Source organism: Taudactylus pleione, unplaced genomic scaffold (genome assembly GCF_031769625.1).
Source record: "Taudactylus pleione unplaced genomic scaffold, aTauple2 ptg000487l, whole genome shotgun sequence".
Lineage (NCBI taxonomy): Eukaryota > Metazoa > Chordata > Amphibia > Anura > Myobatrachidae > Taudactylus > Taudactylus pleione.
In genome coordinates, this window is record NW_028284889.1 from 752,058 (window position 1) to 771,977 (window position 19,920).

At 44.4% G+C, this 19,920-nt stretch overlaps 1 protein-coding gene and 1 non-coding gene across 4 annotated transcripts in view; both read left to right on the forward strand.

The window, feature by feature from the left end:
* LOC148502647 (ras GTPase-activating protein 4-like) overlaps positions 1–19,920 on the forward strand; it is a 203,912-nt gene that overhangs the window by 65,794 nt on the left and 118,198 nt on the right. For 2 of the 3 annotated variants that reach the window (XM_088449513.1, XM_088449514.1), the window contains 3 exons: positions 4,460–4,516; positions 12,992–13,100; positions 15,086–15,147. In XM_088449513.1, coding sequence (XP_088305639.1) covers positions 4,501–4,516; positions 12,992–13,100; positions 15,086–15,147 — 187 coding nt within the window. In that variant the 5' untranslated portion in view covers positions 4,460–4,500. Of the gene's footprint in view, positions 1–4,459; positions 4,517–12,986; positions 13,101–15,085; positions 15,148–19,920 lie in introns of all 3 variants that reach the window. The other variant, XM_088449512.1, reaches the window with a different exon arrangement.
* Positions 17,901–18,091, forward strand: LOC148502648 (U2 spliceosomal RNA). Its single transcript, XR_015869990.1, has one exon. It is a non-coding gene; the product is annotated as a U2 spliceosomal RNA (small nuclear RNA).

The window sequence follows — 19,920 nt, forward strand, 5'->3', positions numbered from 1 at the left end:
GTCCTCCTTGATGCAGTGCCCCCTGTAGTAGACCCCAGTAGTGATCCCACCCAATGCAGTGCCCCCAGTAGTATCCCCCCCAGTAGTAGTCCCCAGTAGTGGTTCCCCTAGGAGCAGTGACCCCAGTAGTAGTCCCCCTCCGATAAATACACACTGAAATGAAACAATAAATAAAGGAAAAATTCTTACCTGAATCCACACTCCGGCTCCCGCGGCTGTCTGCACGTCAGTCCTCCCGGGCTGGCGCGCTCTGCATTATGGTAGAGACGTCATGACGTCTCTCCCATTACCCACTGCAGGAGCCGGAAGGGAGCCGCCTCTTGCAGTGGGCACTGTGGCTGCAGCAGTCAATGAGAGTCTATCTGTCTCTCATTGGCTGCTGTTTAACACGCACATCACCGCCAGCGCTGCCAGTCCCACGGCGCCCAGGGCACGTGCCCCGCTCTCCCTGCCCTAGTTACGCCACTCGGTCTACTACAAACAAATAAAACAAAATAGTCACATAAGAAGTGTAGATGCTTTCAGTAGGATAGGGTAATTATGAGTTATTAGGGGTTGGGTATGGGATTCCGGCAGTCAGGATGCCAATGGTCAGGATAACGACAGCGGCATACCGACAGTCAGAATCTCGACAAAATGTGGTAAGTATCCTAACCCTTACCCTAACCTACCTTTCCCACAGCCTAACCCTCCTCTCCAGCAGCCTAACCATAACCCTCCCCCCAGTGCCTAACCCATACTTGCCTACCCTCCCAAAATTGTCGGGAGCCTCCCGAAAATCGGGTGTTGCTCCTGACCCCCCAGAAGAACCAGCAAGTCTTCCAGCCGGTGCAACCCGCCCAGCCCATTTAAGTGGCTGGTTCGGGGGAGCTGATGACGCGATTTGCGCTGCATCGCATCATCATGGCCCCACCCCCAGCTACACAATGGTGGTAATGTTTGCATTGTGTAGTGGGGGCGGGGCCACGATGACGCGATCGCGTGGCCACGCCCCCTCCCTCAAAATCGCATCACAACCCCCTCCCCCCACCGCAGTGCTGAGCTGGCTGCCTTCTCCCGGAAGAGGCAGCCAGATTATCGGCCTAACCCTAATACTCACCGTCGGGATGTTAGCGGTCGGGATTCTGGAGCCGGGATTCTGACTAATGGCATCCTGACAGTCGGGATGCCGACTACATTCCGTTATTAGAATATGTTCATATATGTTCATGCAGAAAAGTAGTAGCATTACAAATGAAGTGTGGACAAAATTACTTACATTGCATTCATTTAGGGCCTGATTCAGGTCCGGACGCTACTGAGTGTATTACCACAGACTGCAGTATCGGTCACAGATCCCCCAAGCCGCAGCATGGTTGACATGCTGTAGCGTTTGGGGGACGGAGCAAGGTCATGCCTGCTCAGCGTTTCTCTAAACGGGGGCATGTTGCCCCTTGTTTTCTGAGAGTGTTGAGGCCAGGGTCTGAGGCCAGATTTCTTGGCTTCACAAGCTGCCTGGCCGGTGCGGTCACGATGGTGATCCGATGCAGCATCTACGGACGTTGCCCTCGATCGCTATTGCTGTCAAGAGGCGTCTGTTTCCTATAGACATACCCTGCAGTATTTAGATATTTGCTGGACGGTATTGCACAGCCGCTTCTTTGCAGCCGTGCAATATCATCCACATCTGATTCAGGCCCTTAGTAGATATGGACAATCTACTAAGGGCCTTCTGTGTCTGGTGTTTCAGAAGACAGCTGAACACCCAAACACTCATGCAGTGTGTCAGTTTTGATTAGCTCATGATATTAACACTCTGGGACAAATGAAATAGTTGCAGCATATGCTGAGTTTTAAAGTGGCAATTTTTTTTAAAGACAAAACCATACTAGTTTTGCCATACAAACAAAAATGGCTGCTTTAAATATTGCTGCTATATAGCCTAAATCTCTGGGCTTGCCATAATTTGCAGACATTTGGCTCTCTGTGTTTGAAGAGTGTGATACCCGTTCCCCTTCCGTGTCTTTACACCCCTGTATAGTATTGTGATATATCTTTTGTTTTCTTGCAGCTATTATTTATCCCCTGTTGTTGAACGCAGGTTATGTTGTTCTTCTGGCTAAATTGTTGTAATTATAAATCCCTAAATAAGTAAAATAAATAGATAGATAAAATAGAGAAAAACAAATTTAGTGAATGAAACTGATTCACAATATTTAGCAGATATAAAGTTATTCCTATATTAAAGTACAGGTTTCCTTTATATCTTATATATAAAATGAATTGGTCTGTTTGTTCGTTTGTCTGTTCGGTTATGCATTCGGATACCCCCACTCCGATTGGGATGAAACCAATGCGAGGTGGTCCAGATGGATTCGGCCAGGTTTTATGGGGGTTGAGGCCCCGGTCGGACCTCCTGTTGGTGTACACTGTGCAGAACTTTGACCCGGGGAGCCTGTTCTGGGCCTTCCACTGGATGGATTTTGATGACAACGTCACAGTGGGGTGACAATTGGTCCGGGATGCTTGATAGAGTGGTTGAGGTCCCGGTCAGACCTCTCGGTGGAGTGCGCCTGACAGAACTTTCCTCATGGGTGTGTTGGAAGAGCTGCTAATTATTTTTAAAATGTTGACAGTTACATCCAACTCATTGATAACTTAATAACTTGAAGATTTAAACCCGGGCAATGCCAGGTACTTCAGCTAGTATAATATATATAAATAACAGTTTTTCTAAATTTCGCTGTAGCTATGGGGAAGATAGTTTTTTTTACCTCTCCCTTACCAAATTTGTGTCTGGGATTGAGTTGTGCCTCCAGCAAAAGAAGAGGAAAAGTCACAGAAATCACAAAATATATTGATCTATTGAATCAATTGGAACCTTACGGGCCTTACTGAGTCGCACGCTATGTCGATATCAGAACTAGTTGAGCATTGTTTTTGTATTACTGTGCATGCGTTACACTGTGCATGCAACCCGATTGTGTTCAAACAGAGTCGTAGTTGCGATTTCACACATACACACAAGAAGTGTACTGAAAATGTATTGGGAGGTGGCTATTCAGACACACGGGGATGGTCCATCATGGGCATGTTGTAGGAGTGTCGCGGGCGTGTTGCTGAAGTGTTCGCATTCACAGACATTTAATCACATAGGAGGCCATATTTAGACAGAGTATCTGCACCTACCATAAAGCTGGTGCAAGTTTCGATTGTTCAACTAATGGTGGCATCTAAAGAGTCACAAAGCACAATTGGGGCGCCTGGAGACACTTGAAGTGGACTTCCCCATACTTGCACATTCATACGTACAGCTGTATGCTCAGGAAGGGCTTGTGGTGGTATTAGCAGAAAGTCGCATACGTGTGACAGGCAGATGGCGCAGACACAGACTGGGCTGCATCCGACTCAAAATCAGGCCTTATGTTTCTGAAACAAATGGTTGGCACAATACATTAATAGTAGTTTTTGGATTTGCTTTTAAGTAAAATATATTAAAATCTACAGGCAATGCTGATAATCATGTAGTTGAGCAATTATTTGCAACTGCGCATGCACAAACATTTAGAAAACTCCTATGGTGCATGCATTACCCTGAGTGTGTGCACAAAGGTGCTGTTGCGATCGATTGAGACGGTAACAGAAATGTGGCAGAAAAGTGATGGGCCTGGGAAGTGACTGGGCTGTTCAGTGGGCGTATAATGGAAGTGTCACAGGCGTGTCAGTGCAAGCGGCTGGGTTCCGAGACACTCAACCTCTCACAGAGGAGGTATCAGGTAGAGAAACTGCACCTGCCATAGAACTGGTGAAAGTTTCAATGGTGCAATCGATGGTGGCACATAAAGATGCACCAAGTGGTATTACATTGTGCACGGGCGCTAAAAGTGGGTGTCTTAGTCCTTGCACAATTGGCAGACAAAGAAGACGATTATATGACTGCCATTTGGATCATAACAAGAAAGCTATATATAGAGACATACTGTATATGTACACATGGGAAGGGGTTTATTTTAGGCCATTTGCATAAATTCGCAGGCGGCCGACCGCCAATTAGAGATGAGCGGTTTGGTTTTGACTCGCTTTCATTCGCCAATTTAGCGCAACTTCTGATTAGTTTGAATTTATCCTATTGGCTATTCAGAACACGTGAGAGCCAGATAGCCAATATGATGCCGTTTTTGAGATTCTAACATAACCGAGTATAACAGAACTGCTCATCTATACAGCCGATACATGGTGCAGCGTGCGGCTCAGAATCAGGCCTTATGATAGGAGCATATTCTGTTGAGCATATCACTTTAATTTATATTTTTTACATTTTGGGGAGTAAATTTGTCACCCCTGTAAATAAAAAAAAATAACAATTACTACATTATGGCTAATTAATAATGCTGATTGTCCTTTATGAATGTTCCTCATGTTCTCTGTCATGTGTATGCAGACACAGCTTGTGACTGGTTGACTTTCCTTTGTCTTTTAGCACTGGCAGCAGCGATCCATACTGCATTGTGAAGATAGACGATGAGACAATTATCAGGTACTACATTCTCGTCTTTCCCTTCTCCTATTTACAGATCGTCCCTCGGAGGGCGGCTTTTTGTATCTATAACTCTAGCGAGACTTTGTATTTGACATTTGCCAAATGCCAGAGACAATATTAATGTCATTCAAGCCAAACATTTGGCTTTTACTATAAAAGTATGTTGTTCATAATATAACAAGTGATCCAAACTCCCCCGCTTGTGACCACTATGGATTAATGAAACAGAAGAAGTTTATATGACTGCCATTTGGATCATAACAAGAAAGCTATATATAGAGACATGTTCACAGGCAGGCAAAACATCATATTGCCCTATATTGTGCCTGGTAATGCAGAAATCACTGTGGGTTTCTCAACAGCAGATATGACATTTTGGAGTTTTAAAGGTGCTTAATAATTTTTCATTTACCTTACTGAATGTTAACACTATTGTAAGCCGGCTCACACAATATAATATTACAACTGATCTTGTATCTATGGTCATTAGAATAAACAGTTGTCAGAATTAGTACAGAGTAGCAAATGAAGCAAAATTCCTCTTTCAGGATTCCTCAGTGGGTTTAGGATGTTGGGGCAAACTCAAATATTGGACCTGATTCAGATAAGGATGCAAATACTGATGTTTACATAGATTGAGTGATTGTTTGCCATAGCATGCGTGTAAGCCGCACTGTGCACGTGCATTGATTGAATTGCGATTGTGCTCACACAGAAGATCCACTCGCAAAGTTGGGGAGGTAACAGGCTTGGGGCCTGATTCAGTGCCGCTCGCTAGATGCGATCGCTCGCAGGATGTGTATGCAAGTTGTGTAGGCAGTGCTACCGCACAGCAATACATTAGCATTAGCACGTCTAGTATTTATTAGAGAGCAGACACCCACCAGCCTGTTTTAAGACGCCCACTTGTGCACGTCATGTCCAGGAAGTGTATGCAACCATTGGTACATCGGATGCTATCGCAGCACTTGAGGTTGACCATACCCTGCCACAAGTTCTGCAAGCACTTCAGTGTAAAAACAAGCCAGGTGACATGTACTATGATCCTGTCTTACAATTATGCACACCTCTAAAACGCCGTTGAGATGCTCAGGCACGCCTTCGTTTACACCTCCACTCCCCCATTTTTAATGGCCAGCCCCTGTTACCACCTACAAACGGCTTCTCCTGTCACTCACTCTGCTGGACTGTCTATGTGCAGCGAGCACAGTGGCGCCGAGAGGGTGGGGAGCGGGTACAAATTACCCGGGTCCGGCACTGCTCCCCTCCCCTTCTTACATCACAGCAGCCGTGTGCTGGGCTGCACTGGGAGACTGCTTGCAGCTGCTAAAGAGCAGCCACAGCAGTCTCCTATGCCTGTGGGGGGAACGATCAAGCTGATTGCGCCCCCACTGGTTATGCGCCGGGCTGAGTGGTCTCACTGCGTCCCCCTCTCCAGTGCGCAGTGCTGCAAAACTTTTTTTCTTGTTCTTTTTTAAACTAAGGGGGCATGGCCACGCCTCTTGCGATTAGACCACGCCCCCTTTTTACCGGGGCCCGATGCAGCTCTTGACAGGCCTGAGCGAGCTAATGCATTGTGAACTTTCGCTAAGGTATGCACATGCGCACTGCGATGCATACGCACTGCATACCATCGGCAGCATCGAGAGTATGCATCTTAGCGAGCGGGTCTGAATCAGGCCATTGGTTCGAAAAATGCAGGCGTGTTGGACCGTTTAATCACAGCTATCTGGTTTCCATAAATTAGCCACTGCATTCTTGCTCGCACCAGGAGAGCCCTTCGATGTTTCCAGTTTTGTGTATGAGCAGCGGATGTGAGATGCTTTCAGTGGGCGTCTCTAAGCACTGGCCAGCAAGTGAGTCAATAGCATATTTTTGCAATTTTGATCCGTGAGAGATCGTAGCGGTGATGGTATTTGTATCCACGTCTGAATCAGGCACATAGTTCTTTTCACACTAACTCTTCCTTTCCACCTCTGGGTCGACAGCACGCCCCCTTTGGGGCGAGACCCGGAGCGACGGATTGCCCGTCGCTATCCGGGTCTCGCGCATGCACACGACGGAGCCGGCTCAGTCATGCGCTCTGGGACACCATCGACCCGGTTGCGAGCGCTCAGCGCTTGCGACCGGGTCTGAATCAGGCCCTCTGTCTCCTGGTCTGTAGCTGTCCTTACTGTCCCTCATATTTAGCATCCTGTCTTGTTAGTAATACAAAGAGCACTGATAATAGCAGGAGCATATTAAGAGAGGAGTGGGTCTGTGTGCATTCCCTGTGTGGGGCCTGTGTGCATTCCACGTCCGGGGCCCCCTCCTCTCTCCCCGGCAGCCGGCAGCGCACTGACCGCAGCAGTAGCCTCTAGGTACTAGTCTGTGCCCAGAGTCTACTGTGCACGCGCAGGTCACTGGGAAAATGGTAATTTCTCCACTTTGCTTGCGCAAAACGCAGGGAAAATGGCCGCTGTGGCCATTTTCCAGGTGTTTAATGCAGCCCTGTTACAGCCAGCGTGGGACTTCAGAGAGGTAAGGATTAAAAAATATGGGTGCAGGGTGTGCAGTGTGGGCCACCCTGGACCGAGGGGCCCGTGTGCACCGCACACCCTGCACCCATTATAGATACGCCCCTCGATAACAGACTTTTCCAAATGCAAGGTGCATTGCTGTTTCCTGCTCAATACATCTAAATTTGATACCATTGAGAATGACTTGTATGCAGTAAATTTAATATATCAATATTGTTTCTGAGAAAAACAAATTTTGGAAACAACTGTCCACATTATGTTCATACATATTATATAGTAATGATTTAGGACTTGCAGGGCTGCACTTAAGGGGATTACTGTTGTCCAGAAACCCTTGTTGGTATATGGAGTGCGCTTCTGCATTACTTTCATGATGCTCCATTAGAGCATCACGTCCTTTCGTCCATGAAGCTTCTGTCCTTTACCAAGATGGCCACCATTATCTAGTCTGCGTATGGGCTGTACCATCTTGGCATTGTGTTTGAGCATCACAGTACTACACAGGTGTGTAGTAATCAACTTTGTGAACCCTGCAAATATCCTGAGATGCCACCTACATAAATGTATGCTCTGCTCCATCTCAGCACTTGTCTGTGTAACTGTGATTATGGCTGTACAAAACCTGTTCACTGCAATAAACCCGAGCTCCTGGTTAAGTCTATCTGGCTGGTTTGTCTTCAACAATAGTTTCCACTGTTGTCTACTAGCTGTGTATACCACAAAATAGTACCAACAGGTTATGGGCCCAGGCACCCAGACAACCAAGACGCCACAGAACGCTGCATGTCAGGAAAGCTAAACAGTAAGGTTGCAGAGTAGTGTACGACATGCACACAGTAGCGGCATCCATGATGAATTTAAGTAAGTTTAAAGGATCAGAGCACTATGCCAGATGGAAGTTCACAAAGGAAATGCAAATTAAGTCAACTCGAGTCTTTGCCCCGGGTGACAGAAAGGCTACCTTCACCCTGTCTAGGGCTTCAGGGGTCTAAGTAAGATAGGCATCACCCATCCAAATTCTAATACTAGGCATGATGCATTTAAAGCACATATGCGGGGTTCCTTCATTAAACGTATTTCTGAAAAAAAATGCATACCGTAATAGAAAGGAGGAATCTCAACTTGAAATATTGTGCTTACAGTTGGAGTCTCAATACACTCAGAACCTCATTCAGAGCCGTTCGTAAGCGGCCGCTCGGTCGTACGCATCCCATGTTTCCAAACCACACATGTGTACGGTTAGTTGTGCACATGTGCGTACGAGACCTTGCGATCCAAAATGCTGTAGATCGTACGGCTTACGAGCAGGAAGTGGCTTCCGAGAGTTGATTGACATGAAAGGCCGTTTGTGGGTGTTGACGGGGGTGGTGGTCTGAAAACGCAGGCGTTCCTCACCGTTTTCAGGATGTTTTAGGGGCGTACATAAATTTCCTGCAACGACTGACATAGAAGGCCGTAAATAGTAAAACGTCACTCTGCAAGCAGGTTAGAGGCCTGGCTGATCATACAGCTTGAGGTTGGGTACGTGCTCTCTCAAGCCCCAGAGTACAATCGATACTATCGAATGTTACTGATGTTAGGAGTGATGTTTCTATTTTGAGCCACACAATGCAAGCAGCTAATAATAGTTTGTTAACGCTAATAACACTGCTAATTTTCATGTAATTGATTCAGCTGTGTTTGCATTAGCGAATAATAATAATAAATATATTTCTTGAGGATGGCTTATTCTATGCGTTTTTTGATAATTTTTGGTGTAATTGCACACAGCACAAGTGGCCGCAACCATCAGAAGAAAATTAACATACAGCGACTGACAATGACTGACAACGATTGACTCGATCACTAGCTGCTATCACTCGCTAGCTAGAGGAGGTGCTTTGTTCATGTATGTGCGTTGCGACCGACCGGCCGTGCGATCGCTTCCTTTTTCAGTTTTGCGGTCGTTAGGCGTACGATCGAGCGGCCGCTTATGACCGACTCTGAATGAGGGCCTCTATCCCAATCGCCCTTGGATCGGGAATTGTGGCTGGGCGCTCAGAGGGAGTGGTCTTTTTGAGAAATCCAGGCACAGGTTGCTCTTCTCTAGACATAATCATTATTATCAGGCTGAGACTGGTGGCCATTATTTGGCTTCTCTGGCTAAGGAGGACTCAAATACTAATATTATTCAGTATATTCTTAATTCTAGTGGTCAGCCGTGTAGTTCGGGTGCTGATATATCTGAGGTGTTTTGCGACTACTATTCCTCTCTATGCTACCAGAGTTTCTTATTCAACTGACCAGCTGCAGGATTACTTGGATCGGTTTACCCTGCTGAAGCTTACTCAAGAGGCTATTACATATTTAGATGCCCCATTCACGTTGGAGGAATTGATGCAGCTCTTTCTTCCTTTCCTGCCTTTAAGGCTCCTGGCAGTGATGGGATTCCTGTGGAAGTATACAGCCAATGTAAAGACTATTTTGTTTCGTATTTATTAGTTTTGTTTAGTTCTTTATTTGAAGGGGGATCTTTGTCACCTTCTAAGTCTGAAGCCATTATTATAGTACTGGCCAAACCTGGGAAGGACCCTACTCTACCTGAATCTTAGCGTCCGATTTCTTTGTTAGCTACGGATGTAAAAATTCTTGCAAAAATACTTGCTACACGTTTGTATTCAGTAATTACGTCCCTTATACACCCTGACCAGACTGGTTTTATGCCGGGGAAGTCTACGGTCCAGAATCTTCGTAGATTATTTTATCATTTACAAAGAAATTATTTGCTCGGGGAAGAGATAGTGGTGGTATCTTTGGATGCCGCCAAGGCCTTTGACTCGGTGGAGTGGGGTTTTTTGTGGGCCTTGCTTCACAGGTTTGCCTTTGGCCCCAGCTTCATTCATTGGATTCGTCTCCTGTATTCTTCTTCGGCAGCCCGAGTATCTGTAAATGGGTATATGTCCTCTTCTTTTCCTTTAGCAAGGGGGACTCGTCAGGGTTGCCCATTATCCCCTGCCCTTTTCGCCATAGCTATTGAGCCTCTGGCTTGTTTGCTTCGTGCGGATCCAGATGTTCAAGGTATTAAAGTTGATGCAGTTGAGGACATTGTGGCATTATATGCAGACGACATGCTCTTGTTTTTAAAAGATTCTGAAGATTTCCTGAAGTCAATGCTGTATATTATTGAATTGTTTGGTGTTTTTTTCAGGGCTACTTATCAATTGGGATAAATCCAGCATATTCTCTATTTCTGGCCATATTCCTGACCGAGAGCGGTGGTCTTGTCCCTTGCAGTGGACCTTAAGATTTAAGTACCTGATTGTAAGGATTATGCCCTTAGCCTCGGATTATATTACACAAAATATTGACCCTACAACAGCTACTTTTAAAACGAAGGTTCATGTATGGAAAAAATTGCCCCTATCAGTTTTGGGGATAATAAATCTAGATGTCTATTCAACCTAAATATTTGTACATTTTACAACACTCTCCAGTATATGTTCCCAAGAGGGTGTTTTCAGTTATTGAGAGTATACTTTCGTCTTTTATATGGGGTCATGAGCCTGCTAGAATTTCTATTAGAGCATTTGTAGGTCTAGAGTTGCTGGAGGGTTGGCTCTACCTAATCTTCGGTTATATTACATAGCCACTCAATTGTCCCATCTGGGTGAGTGGGTGTCTGGATCCGCGGGTGCAACGTTGCTGGGCTTCCTGGCTGAGCGTGTGGGAGCTTTCCTTGTCCCCTTATTGTTTCTACTCTCTGGTATGTCTGCCTCTAGATTACCTCCTCTACTTCGTCAGGCTTTGTTAATTTGGCGATATGCTAATACCCTTTTTGACTGGTCTGATGTAGATGCTGACTTCCCTCTTTGGTTTAATAAATTTTACTCTGAACTACATAAACTATCGGCAGATAATATTTGGATTCTGAAGGGTGTAAAACTTTAGGTCATATATATGAGGATGGCAATTTTAAGTCATTCCAGCAGTTACAATCTGATTTTGATATCCCAAATACAGCCTTTTTTCGTTATCTGCAGATGCGACATGCTGTTCGCACACAGTTTGCAGGTGCGTCTCCTGTAGTCTCACCGTCTCCTGTCAAGTCCTTAGTTTTAGCTCTGGGGTCTAGGGGGTAGGGTGTCCTCTATTTGTTCAGTTCTTAATGATAAACTCAGAATTATTTTTGCCTCTCAAGTTAAAATGGGAAACAGATTTGGGCCCACTCTCGGATGAACACTGGTAGATACTGGCTGCTTTTGCATATAGCCTACAAATGCTGGACAGATTTATTTTTACACTGCTATTTGGATTTCAGTTTGGATGCCAGTGGGTAACCAACCTTACTGAGAGCAATATGAAGGTAAATAGTTACAGGACCATTTTAGAACTTGCTCTAAAAATATGACATTTTTCAGATTAGAATGTATGTATAACATATTTGCCATCTATACTGTATGTAATATTTACACTATTAATGTACATTATTTATAAAATTTTGAAGAGAGGCAAAGTTGAAATTCCTTTGCTGAAAATTCTACCCCTTAATAGTTTTTTTAAGTAGCTGAATATGTTAAACCTTTAGCTGGGTACACACTACACGATGGTGTACCCAGCCTGACGGGACAACACAATGTAGCGATACATTGCACCGTCCATACACACTGCACGATGCGGTGTACGATGGCACGATGTATCATTCCATGCTGCATTTAGGAGCATGGTGTCATTCATTGCGCCATCCCATCTGCTGTACAGCACAGCAGAAGGGACGATGCAATGAACCAGCAGCGGGCACACAATGAGGCGTACATACTACGATCTGCACGATATATATCTTCCCGATCAGCATTGTGCAATGGATCACATATAATGTGTACCCAGCTTTACACTCAAGTGTCTTCTTATTGTGGCCTTCAGTAAATCTGCAATAGAATAACCATTATACCTCGTTGAAAGCAGTATATTGAATGAGCACAATAGCAATATATTGAATAAGCACAGTACTAATCTAATAAATGAGCAAGTACCGGTGTATTGAGTGAGCACAGTACCAGTGTATTGAATGAGCACAGTACCAGTGTATTGAGTGAGCCCAGTACCTTGTATTGAATAACCATAGTCCCAATGTATTAAATGAGCACAGTACCAGTGCATTAAATGAGCACACTACCTTTTATTGAATAAGCACAGTGCCAATGTATGGAATGAGCGAGTGTGATATGTATTACTGCCGCCCGACAAAGGAGGAAATCCTGACCGTCCTAAAGGTAAGTATAAACTAATCTAATTCTACCCCCTAACCCTAACCCTCCTTTAGGGTGCCTAACCCTAACCTCCCCCCCCCTGTGCCTAACCCTAACCCCCCTCTAAGTGCCAAACCTAACCCCCCCTTCCCCGTTGCCAAAACCTAAGTCCCCCAAGGGGGGTCTAACCCTAACCTCCCCCCGGGGCAGCCTAACCCTATCCCCCCCTCCCCCTAGCCTAACCCTAATCTCCCGGGGGGGGGGTGCCTAGCCCTAAGTCCCCCCTCGGGAGCCCTAAACTTAACCCCCCACGGCTGTCCGCTGCGGCGCCCTGCATCCGCTCGATTGGGATGCCGGGCGCCGGTCTCCCGACGTCAGTCAAATGACAGGCGTCTAGATTTAGACGCCTGTCATTCATCCCTAGTCGGGATTACAGTGTCTGGAAGCCGGCGGTCGGTATTTAGACTGTCGGCTTCCGGACTACATCCCGAATGAGCACAGTACCAATGTATTGAATGAACACAATACCAGTGTATTGAATAGCTATAGTAACAATGTATTAAATAAGAACAGTACCAATGTATCGAATTACAATACTAATGTATTGAATAAACACAGTACCAATGTATGGAATGAGTATAATACTAGTTATCGAATGAGAACAGTCTTAGTGAAGCCTATTTTTGGTTTTTTTATTGATTGAATAATGCAATCTTTACTTAGGACAGCAACTGTTTGGAAAACCTTGTCACCATTCTGGGGAGAAGAGTATAAGGTCCACCTACCACCTAATTTCCATTCAGTATCTTTCTATGTTATGGATGAAGATGCACTCAGGTAATGTAACAGACTGTCTTTTAACCAGACTCTATAAATGATTCCTGTAGAACCATGGAAGTTTTGCATTAACATGAAAAATGAATGTATTTCTATTGTCTATTAGTTGTTGTTTTGTTTAAAGCAAAATATCAGTCAAGTACAGTATAACTTGTTTCCTGTATTCTTGCCAATTAGCCATATATAGCTTTGGGGAAATTCATCAATTTAACTTGTGCCGTGAATATAAGCAGATGCTAGAACCTGGACTTTAGCCCCTCATTGCATCATCAAAATATTACGCTGCTGTTTTCTGCCCTGGCAATGTTATATGCAGCTGCAGCTGCTCCTAACTATTTCTTTACACTGCACTTTTCTTACTATGGTGGTGCCCTTGGGGCGGCTTGGCTGGGCCAGTTTTGGGGGGTCCTGCGCTCTGGATTTGAACCCTAGTATGTTAGGGACCCACCCGAAAGAGGTTACCTGGATATGGTGGGTGGGCCCATAACCTTGGCCATGATTATGCTAAAAACCTCTATTGATTGCAACATTTTATTGCATTTATAATTTATATATATTATTAACAATTTGGAGTTGTGCACCTGAGATTTGTCTGTTTCTGTGCCTGCAATTAGTCTCATCAGGTAGCACCTCCCATCATATATATATAGTCAGGTTGTGCAGTCCAGAAATCTTTCCCAAATGTTATAGAAGTGTTAAGAATAACCAAGAAGGAGTGATCCCTTTCCACAATAAATTTATGAATACAGCTGTAAAAAGAAAAAAATATTGAATAATAATAATAATAATAATAATAATAATAATTAATTAGTACTAAAGCTATATACTGAGATGGCAAAAGTATAAGAGGACAGCCACATTGTACAGGTACTGTCGCTGTCCTTATTAAATACTGTATGTTGTAAATAGCTTCTTTATGTTTTACATGGAGAAGATATCCCAGTAGAGCCCCTGCGATGACCACCACCGGTAATACCCGGCAATGGCCAGTACAGGCTGTGAGCATTGATAAATAGGGAGAGGCCTTAACTCTGGCACAAATGTGAGTTTTCACAGGAATTAGGAATCTTCTTCCTTTGATAAATCTTGATAAAGAAATTTTATATACACATATGCAAGTGGATACATATGTCGTTGGGTATAATGTTGACATATAGTCAATGTGCACTGTAATCCTACAGAGTACATGTTGATATGTTCATCATGTTGACATGCAGAATGTCATGTACAGTAATGTACAGTAATGTACAGGCTTAGGGCAATAAAGATACGTATACATCTATGGTATTCAGTATGTCACCATGCAAAGACTATCACACAAAATAGGTTTGTGACACGTGATTAGCTTTTGAGTGGTAACAGCATAAATAGCTAAGCTACAGTTATTTTACTCTATTTCGAAATCTGATTCAGGCTCAAAGTGTTTGCTTTAACCATAATGATTGTAAATGTACTGTTAATGCATGTGACTTGCCAGGTAAAGGTTGTGTTTAGAATAATTGCTGGTTTTGGTGATTTTCTACTATGAACGTGTTATAGTGGATCCCATAGGTAATATGATTAGTTATGAAAGGTTGTAGCGGTGGTCAAATGTTAAATATACCGTATATGGTAATCATACAGCATTTTAATTAAGAATTATTTTATGGTATTAGGGTCACATATCTCTGCAGCTAAAAATATATGACCAACATTTTTACAATTATTTTATTTTTTTCCAGTAATTGTTACACATCAAATTGTTTCTGCTTTATTTGATGTGTATTAAAGCTAGATGTAATGTGATAAATACACAAAAAAATATAATGCAGAATGGATACACCTTTGTCCTCGCATGTAATACAAATATGCTGCTGGTAAATGATCCATTGATGATGTGTTGTTTGCACAATGAGAAGTCACAAGCTAAATAAAAAGGAAGCAGTGATTATTATTAGAAAAGAGTTTTCCGTCAACCTATAACAAGCTATTTGTTTGTTTTGTAGTCGTGATGATGTCATTGGAAAGGTTTGTTTAACACGTAACGCCCTGGCAGAATATCCGAAAGGTAAGAGCTTTCTACTTTATTAACATATTTGTCCATGAAATATGCAGTTAGAAACCGCCGCAGATCTGTTAAAAATGTAAAGAATTATATTCCCACTCCGCTATAGACAGCTGAAGCTCATCCTGAATCTGGATAGGATGTTGTGAAGTAAACAAGTCTGCATGTATTTAATTTGCTGTGACATTATTGGCCCTACCCCCGTTAAGTCCAGAAATCCGTAGAGTGCATTTATAAAAAGCTGTCACTTACGATGTGTACTGTTCTGCTGTGGAAGTAACTTGCTCCTACGGCAGTGGGTTAAATAATGTGCATGGTGGAATTATTTAGACCTTACAGTTACTTAAAATATAATATTCAGATGAGCAATAAGCAAACTAATTATATAATTGGAAACATCAATTTAAAGTCACTTTAAAGGACTTTAGTCCACCACAATTGGCCATTATGGTCAATTTGTACAGTTATGTTGAATCTACCAGTGCCTGGAAATGCGCAAGAGGGTTGCACCCACCATCCTTTCACAAGATATTCGCTCAACTGACATCTGGTTGAGGATGGTTGAAAATGCAGTTTCAGGCCTCTTTTGAAAATGTTACATAAATACTGTAATGAGGTTCAGATCTGGAGACTGAGAAGAAAACATCCAACAGTCATGTAAGAAATCAACACTTAGTTGCTTCAAGTAGCAATTAACCTTTACATTGCTTTCAAAGGAATGAAAACAATAACCGTTCCAGGAAGTGCACCCCAAAACTTTATGGAAATACCAGAGCCCTTCAATGGAACAAACGTTTAAGGACCACCTGTAGAGGCCGGTCAGAAGGTCGACAGTAACCATGTAGGCATTCATAATGTCGACATTAGAATGTTAACATGGTTCAAACTGTCAACAGGCAACATCCTCAAAACGTTGACATGTTCACAGTGTCAACTGTTGCCGTGTGAAATGTTAACATTCTGAGAATGCTAACGGATAGGGTTAGGTGCCGTCGGGAGGGTTAGGCTGTGGGGGGAGGTTAGGGTTAGGCTGCGAGAGGTGGGGTTAGGGTTAGGCAATAGTCAGAATATTAGGGATTAGGGATAAGGAGAGAAATAGAGCATCAGAGGTCCCCACCGTGAGAGACTGACAATGGCCGCTGGGACCTGGAAGAACACGTTGGAGAAGGTAAGTGATCAATGGGCACAACTGAACTGAAACATGTCTTGGATGTGTGATGAGAGGATTATCACTGTACTCCAGTTCTGATATTGTGTACTCTGGTCAGTCTATTTTTGATGAATTAGCTGCACGCATCACAGGATGAAGTTTGCAGTCAATTGATCTGCAGTTGATGGCCTGTTTAGTGTTGCACATTGAATTAAAAGATTAATTTTCATGATCCTGGATTATGTGACCACTGTTACTTTCTCTTTCATCCACTAGGGGACACTGGAGGTGCTTACGCTGGGGTATAGAGGCGTGGTTAGCTGGAGCTGGCACTAATTAATTCAAAAGTGTGAAGCTCCTCCTCTATTCCCCACCAGCCCTCAGTTTAGAATATGTGCCTTAGGAGCTGGTCACTACAGGCTGTGCTCCAGCAATACATTTATTTTATTTTGTTTTGTTATTTTATAGCATCTTTTACACGATTAGGTATCCTTCGCCACCTATACCAAAGGTGGGGTCCGGGTACCTGGCGCCCTGACTTTTCTAAAGTTCAGGAAGGAGTGCACAGTGCTTATTCTAAAAGCAACTGACAGCTCCTTATCGCCACAGCACATCTCCACAGCAAGAAGAGGAGAATGCTGACCTGCTGAGAGAGACTTCCATTGGAGCGCAGTCAGTATGTAGCTGCGCATCCCCCGGCTCCCCCACGCTGCCAGCGCTTGTAGTGGGAGACACATTCTGTGCTGCTCCCTGCCAAAGCTCTCAGCCCCCCACTGGATAGCGCAGCATTGCGGGGCTGACATAAAATGCAGAGGTAATTTTAGACCTTCACATAAAGAAGGGGGCGGAGCCTATATCCACGTGGGCTCTCTCTCTCAGTACTAGCGGCATACAGCTGTAGCAAACAGCGTGTCTGCCTTTTCCAAGGTTTATGCAACCTCTACTGCCCAGCGCTTGTAGTACACACTGTGTACATACATAGCTCACGCTGCTCCCAGCTTTCAATGGCCCCCGCTGGACACGCGTTTTGCGGAGGCAGCAGAGCGGGGCTGAGATTATGGCTACATAGAAGACACTTTTGCTTTTAGCATGTAAAGGGGGCGGAGCCTAAAGACGCGCTCTCTAAGCGGCATGGAGCTGTTACAAACAGCGTGTCTGCTGTCTTTATTACTGTATGCCTGCATCTCTCCCTGTTAGTGTTGCAGTTGATTAAATAAAGGCTGGATTCCCCTTGAAAGGAGCTAATCTGTGGGCTGGGGAGTTGTTCACCTTTGGCCTTCTGTTTTTTTCTATAGTCTGGATACTGTCTGTTTGTCTTAAATGACAGGCAGTAGGCTTCTCCACCGTCCCTAAACCACTAGGTCCCAGGATCAAGTCCTGCCTTGGACAAAGATGTGTGTATATATATGTATGTATATATATATATGAGTGTATGTGTATATATATATATATATATATATATATATATATGTATTTAAAACAAAATGTTTAATAGTCCCTTCCATGGCTAATTCTGCTTCACTCACTCCTACATGGGCCGCTGATGTGATAGCAGAAATGAGTAGGTCTCAACCTCTCTGGGAGCGGAAGGGAAGCTCAGTGCTGAATCGCTTCTCTGCCTTTTGGCTAAGATCAAGTGTAGTATCTGTTCTTATCAGTTTAATATCTGATCCGCCCCCTATCTGGGGGCCATAGATTAAATGGATTTTTAGAACAGGGAGATGGAAGAAGAGCTTGCTCTGTCCACTCCACGCATTGACCTGGTATTGCAGTACTGCCAGGACCGGTGCACCTAAAAAAGATTACACACTGAGTGCATCACATGCATGTGAGGTCACTTCCTCCATGCCTCTGGGGAAGAGAGAGATCCCTTTCCATAGATGTACGATGACGTCATCTACCAGTGTCTAACGTCATTCCCTACCATCCAAGTGAGAGGGGAATATATCTTTGTGGCGAGCCCGCAAGGGGCTAACTTTCTTATTTTCCTGGAAAGTGTGGGCAGAAGCCTCCTCTTCCACCCTCACTCACGTCTCTTCCAGGTACAGCTGAAGGGGTCTAATGCTATTCCCTCTGGGAAGGTCTGAGACAAGCCCCCTGCCGCCCTCATAGGGCGTTACCTATCAATACCCGAGGTTATAGGTACTGAGGCTACTGTACCCTCCATTTTCTATTACAAAAAAAAAACTACTCAAAAGCGCCCTCTGATGACTGTCCTACAGACAGAGAAGTCAGACTGGGAATTCCACGCTCATGAGGATCCGTAAATCAGAATTTAAAATCTGTTCCCGCTACTCAGAGATTTTTAATCTGTTTGATACAGATTCCACGTCGTTTCCCCCCTCCCCAGTTATCCTTTTCCATTATCTATGATGGAAAGGTGGGTGACATATTCTCCGGTGGATGCGTCCGTTCTCGTCTTTCTAAGAAAACAATGCTTCCAATGTCGAGTGTTACGTTACTTAATACTCTACGGTGGGGGAACGTTTAATTCTGACTGTCTGACAGATCCTAGATCTACCATGGAGACCCCCTTCTTATCGTAGTTGGACCGATCTATTTATACTACAGGGGGGGTTCAACTTAGAACTTATTAGCGCCTGGATTAACAAAGTGGTAGCTGGCTGGGCGGACCACTTGAATACGAGCTTGGACTCCGGTACATCCAGAGCAGAGTTGCATCTATTAGCGAAACACATTCATGATCTATGCAGTCAGATCAGTACTCGCATATCCGCTTCGGCCATTTCTGGCCGCAGAGCTCTCTGGTTGCGCTCTTGGCAGGCGGCCGCAGAATCCAGAAGGGCTGTTGAATATTTACAGTTCACTGGTGATATGCTTTGGATCCAGGAGACCTTACTCTGGTTCCTCGTTTCAGTCTTTTCATGCACCCACAGCCCTTTCAGGGTAGGGCCCGAGGTGCTCAAAAGTAGACATGGGGCGGCAGAGGTAGCGGTCGTCCACAAAAGGTTGCACCACAGGTACAGAACTCGCTTAAGGTCTTTTCAACAGGCTTGGTCGCAGTCTCTGTAACAATCTGCTGTGCCTGTTCCAGTTCCAGCGCATCAACGTGGTATGGGGCTTTACTCAGATCTTTGGGTGATGCCCAAGCCGGATGGTTCAGTCAGACCCATCTTAAACCTGAAGTTTTTAATCTAGTATCTGAGGATGTATCATTTCAAAATGGAGTCACTTCAGTCTGTCTTGCAAGTTGGAACCAGCAGAGTTCCTCATTTCCCTGGATATAGAAGATGCCTATCTCCATGTTCCCATATGGGGAACCGCACCAGGCCTTCCTGCGTTTTGCAATTTTGAAAAATCACTAACGATTTTGGGCATTGCCATTAGGGTTATCCTCGGTTCCCCGCATTTTCACCTAAGAGCCTGTTATTCAAGGCTCCATAGGAATCTCTTTTCTTGGACCACGCCTACCTGACATACCAGACTCTTCTCCAACATGGTTGGATAATCAATTTCTAGATATCCAGCCTCAGTCCATCCCAGAGACTCCAGTTTCTGGGGGTGATCCTGGATACGGTATTTCAGAGGATTTTCATTCCGGAAGACTAAGCCGGGATATCCGGTTGTTAGTCCTCTGACCAAAGAGGGTGTCCATGCTTCTTGGT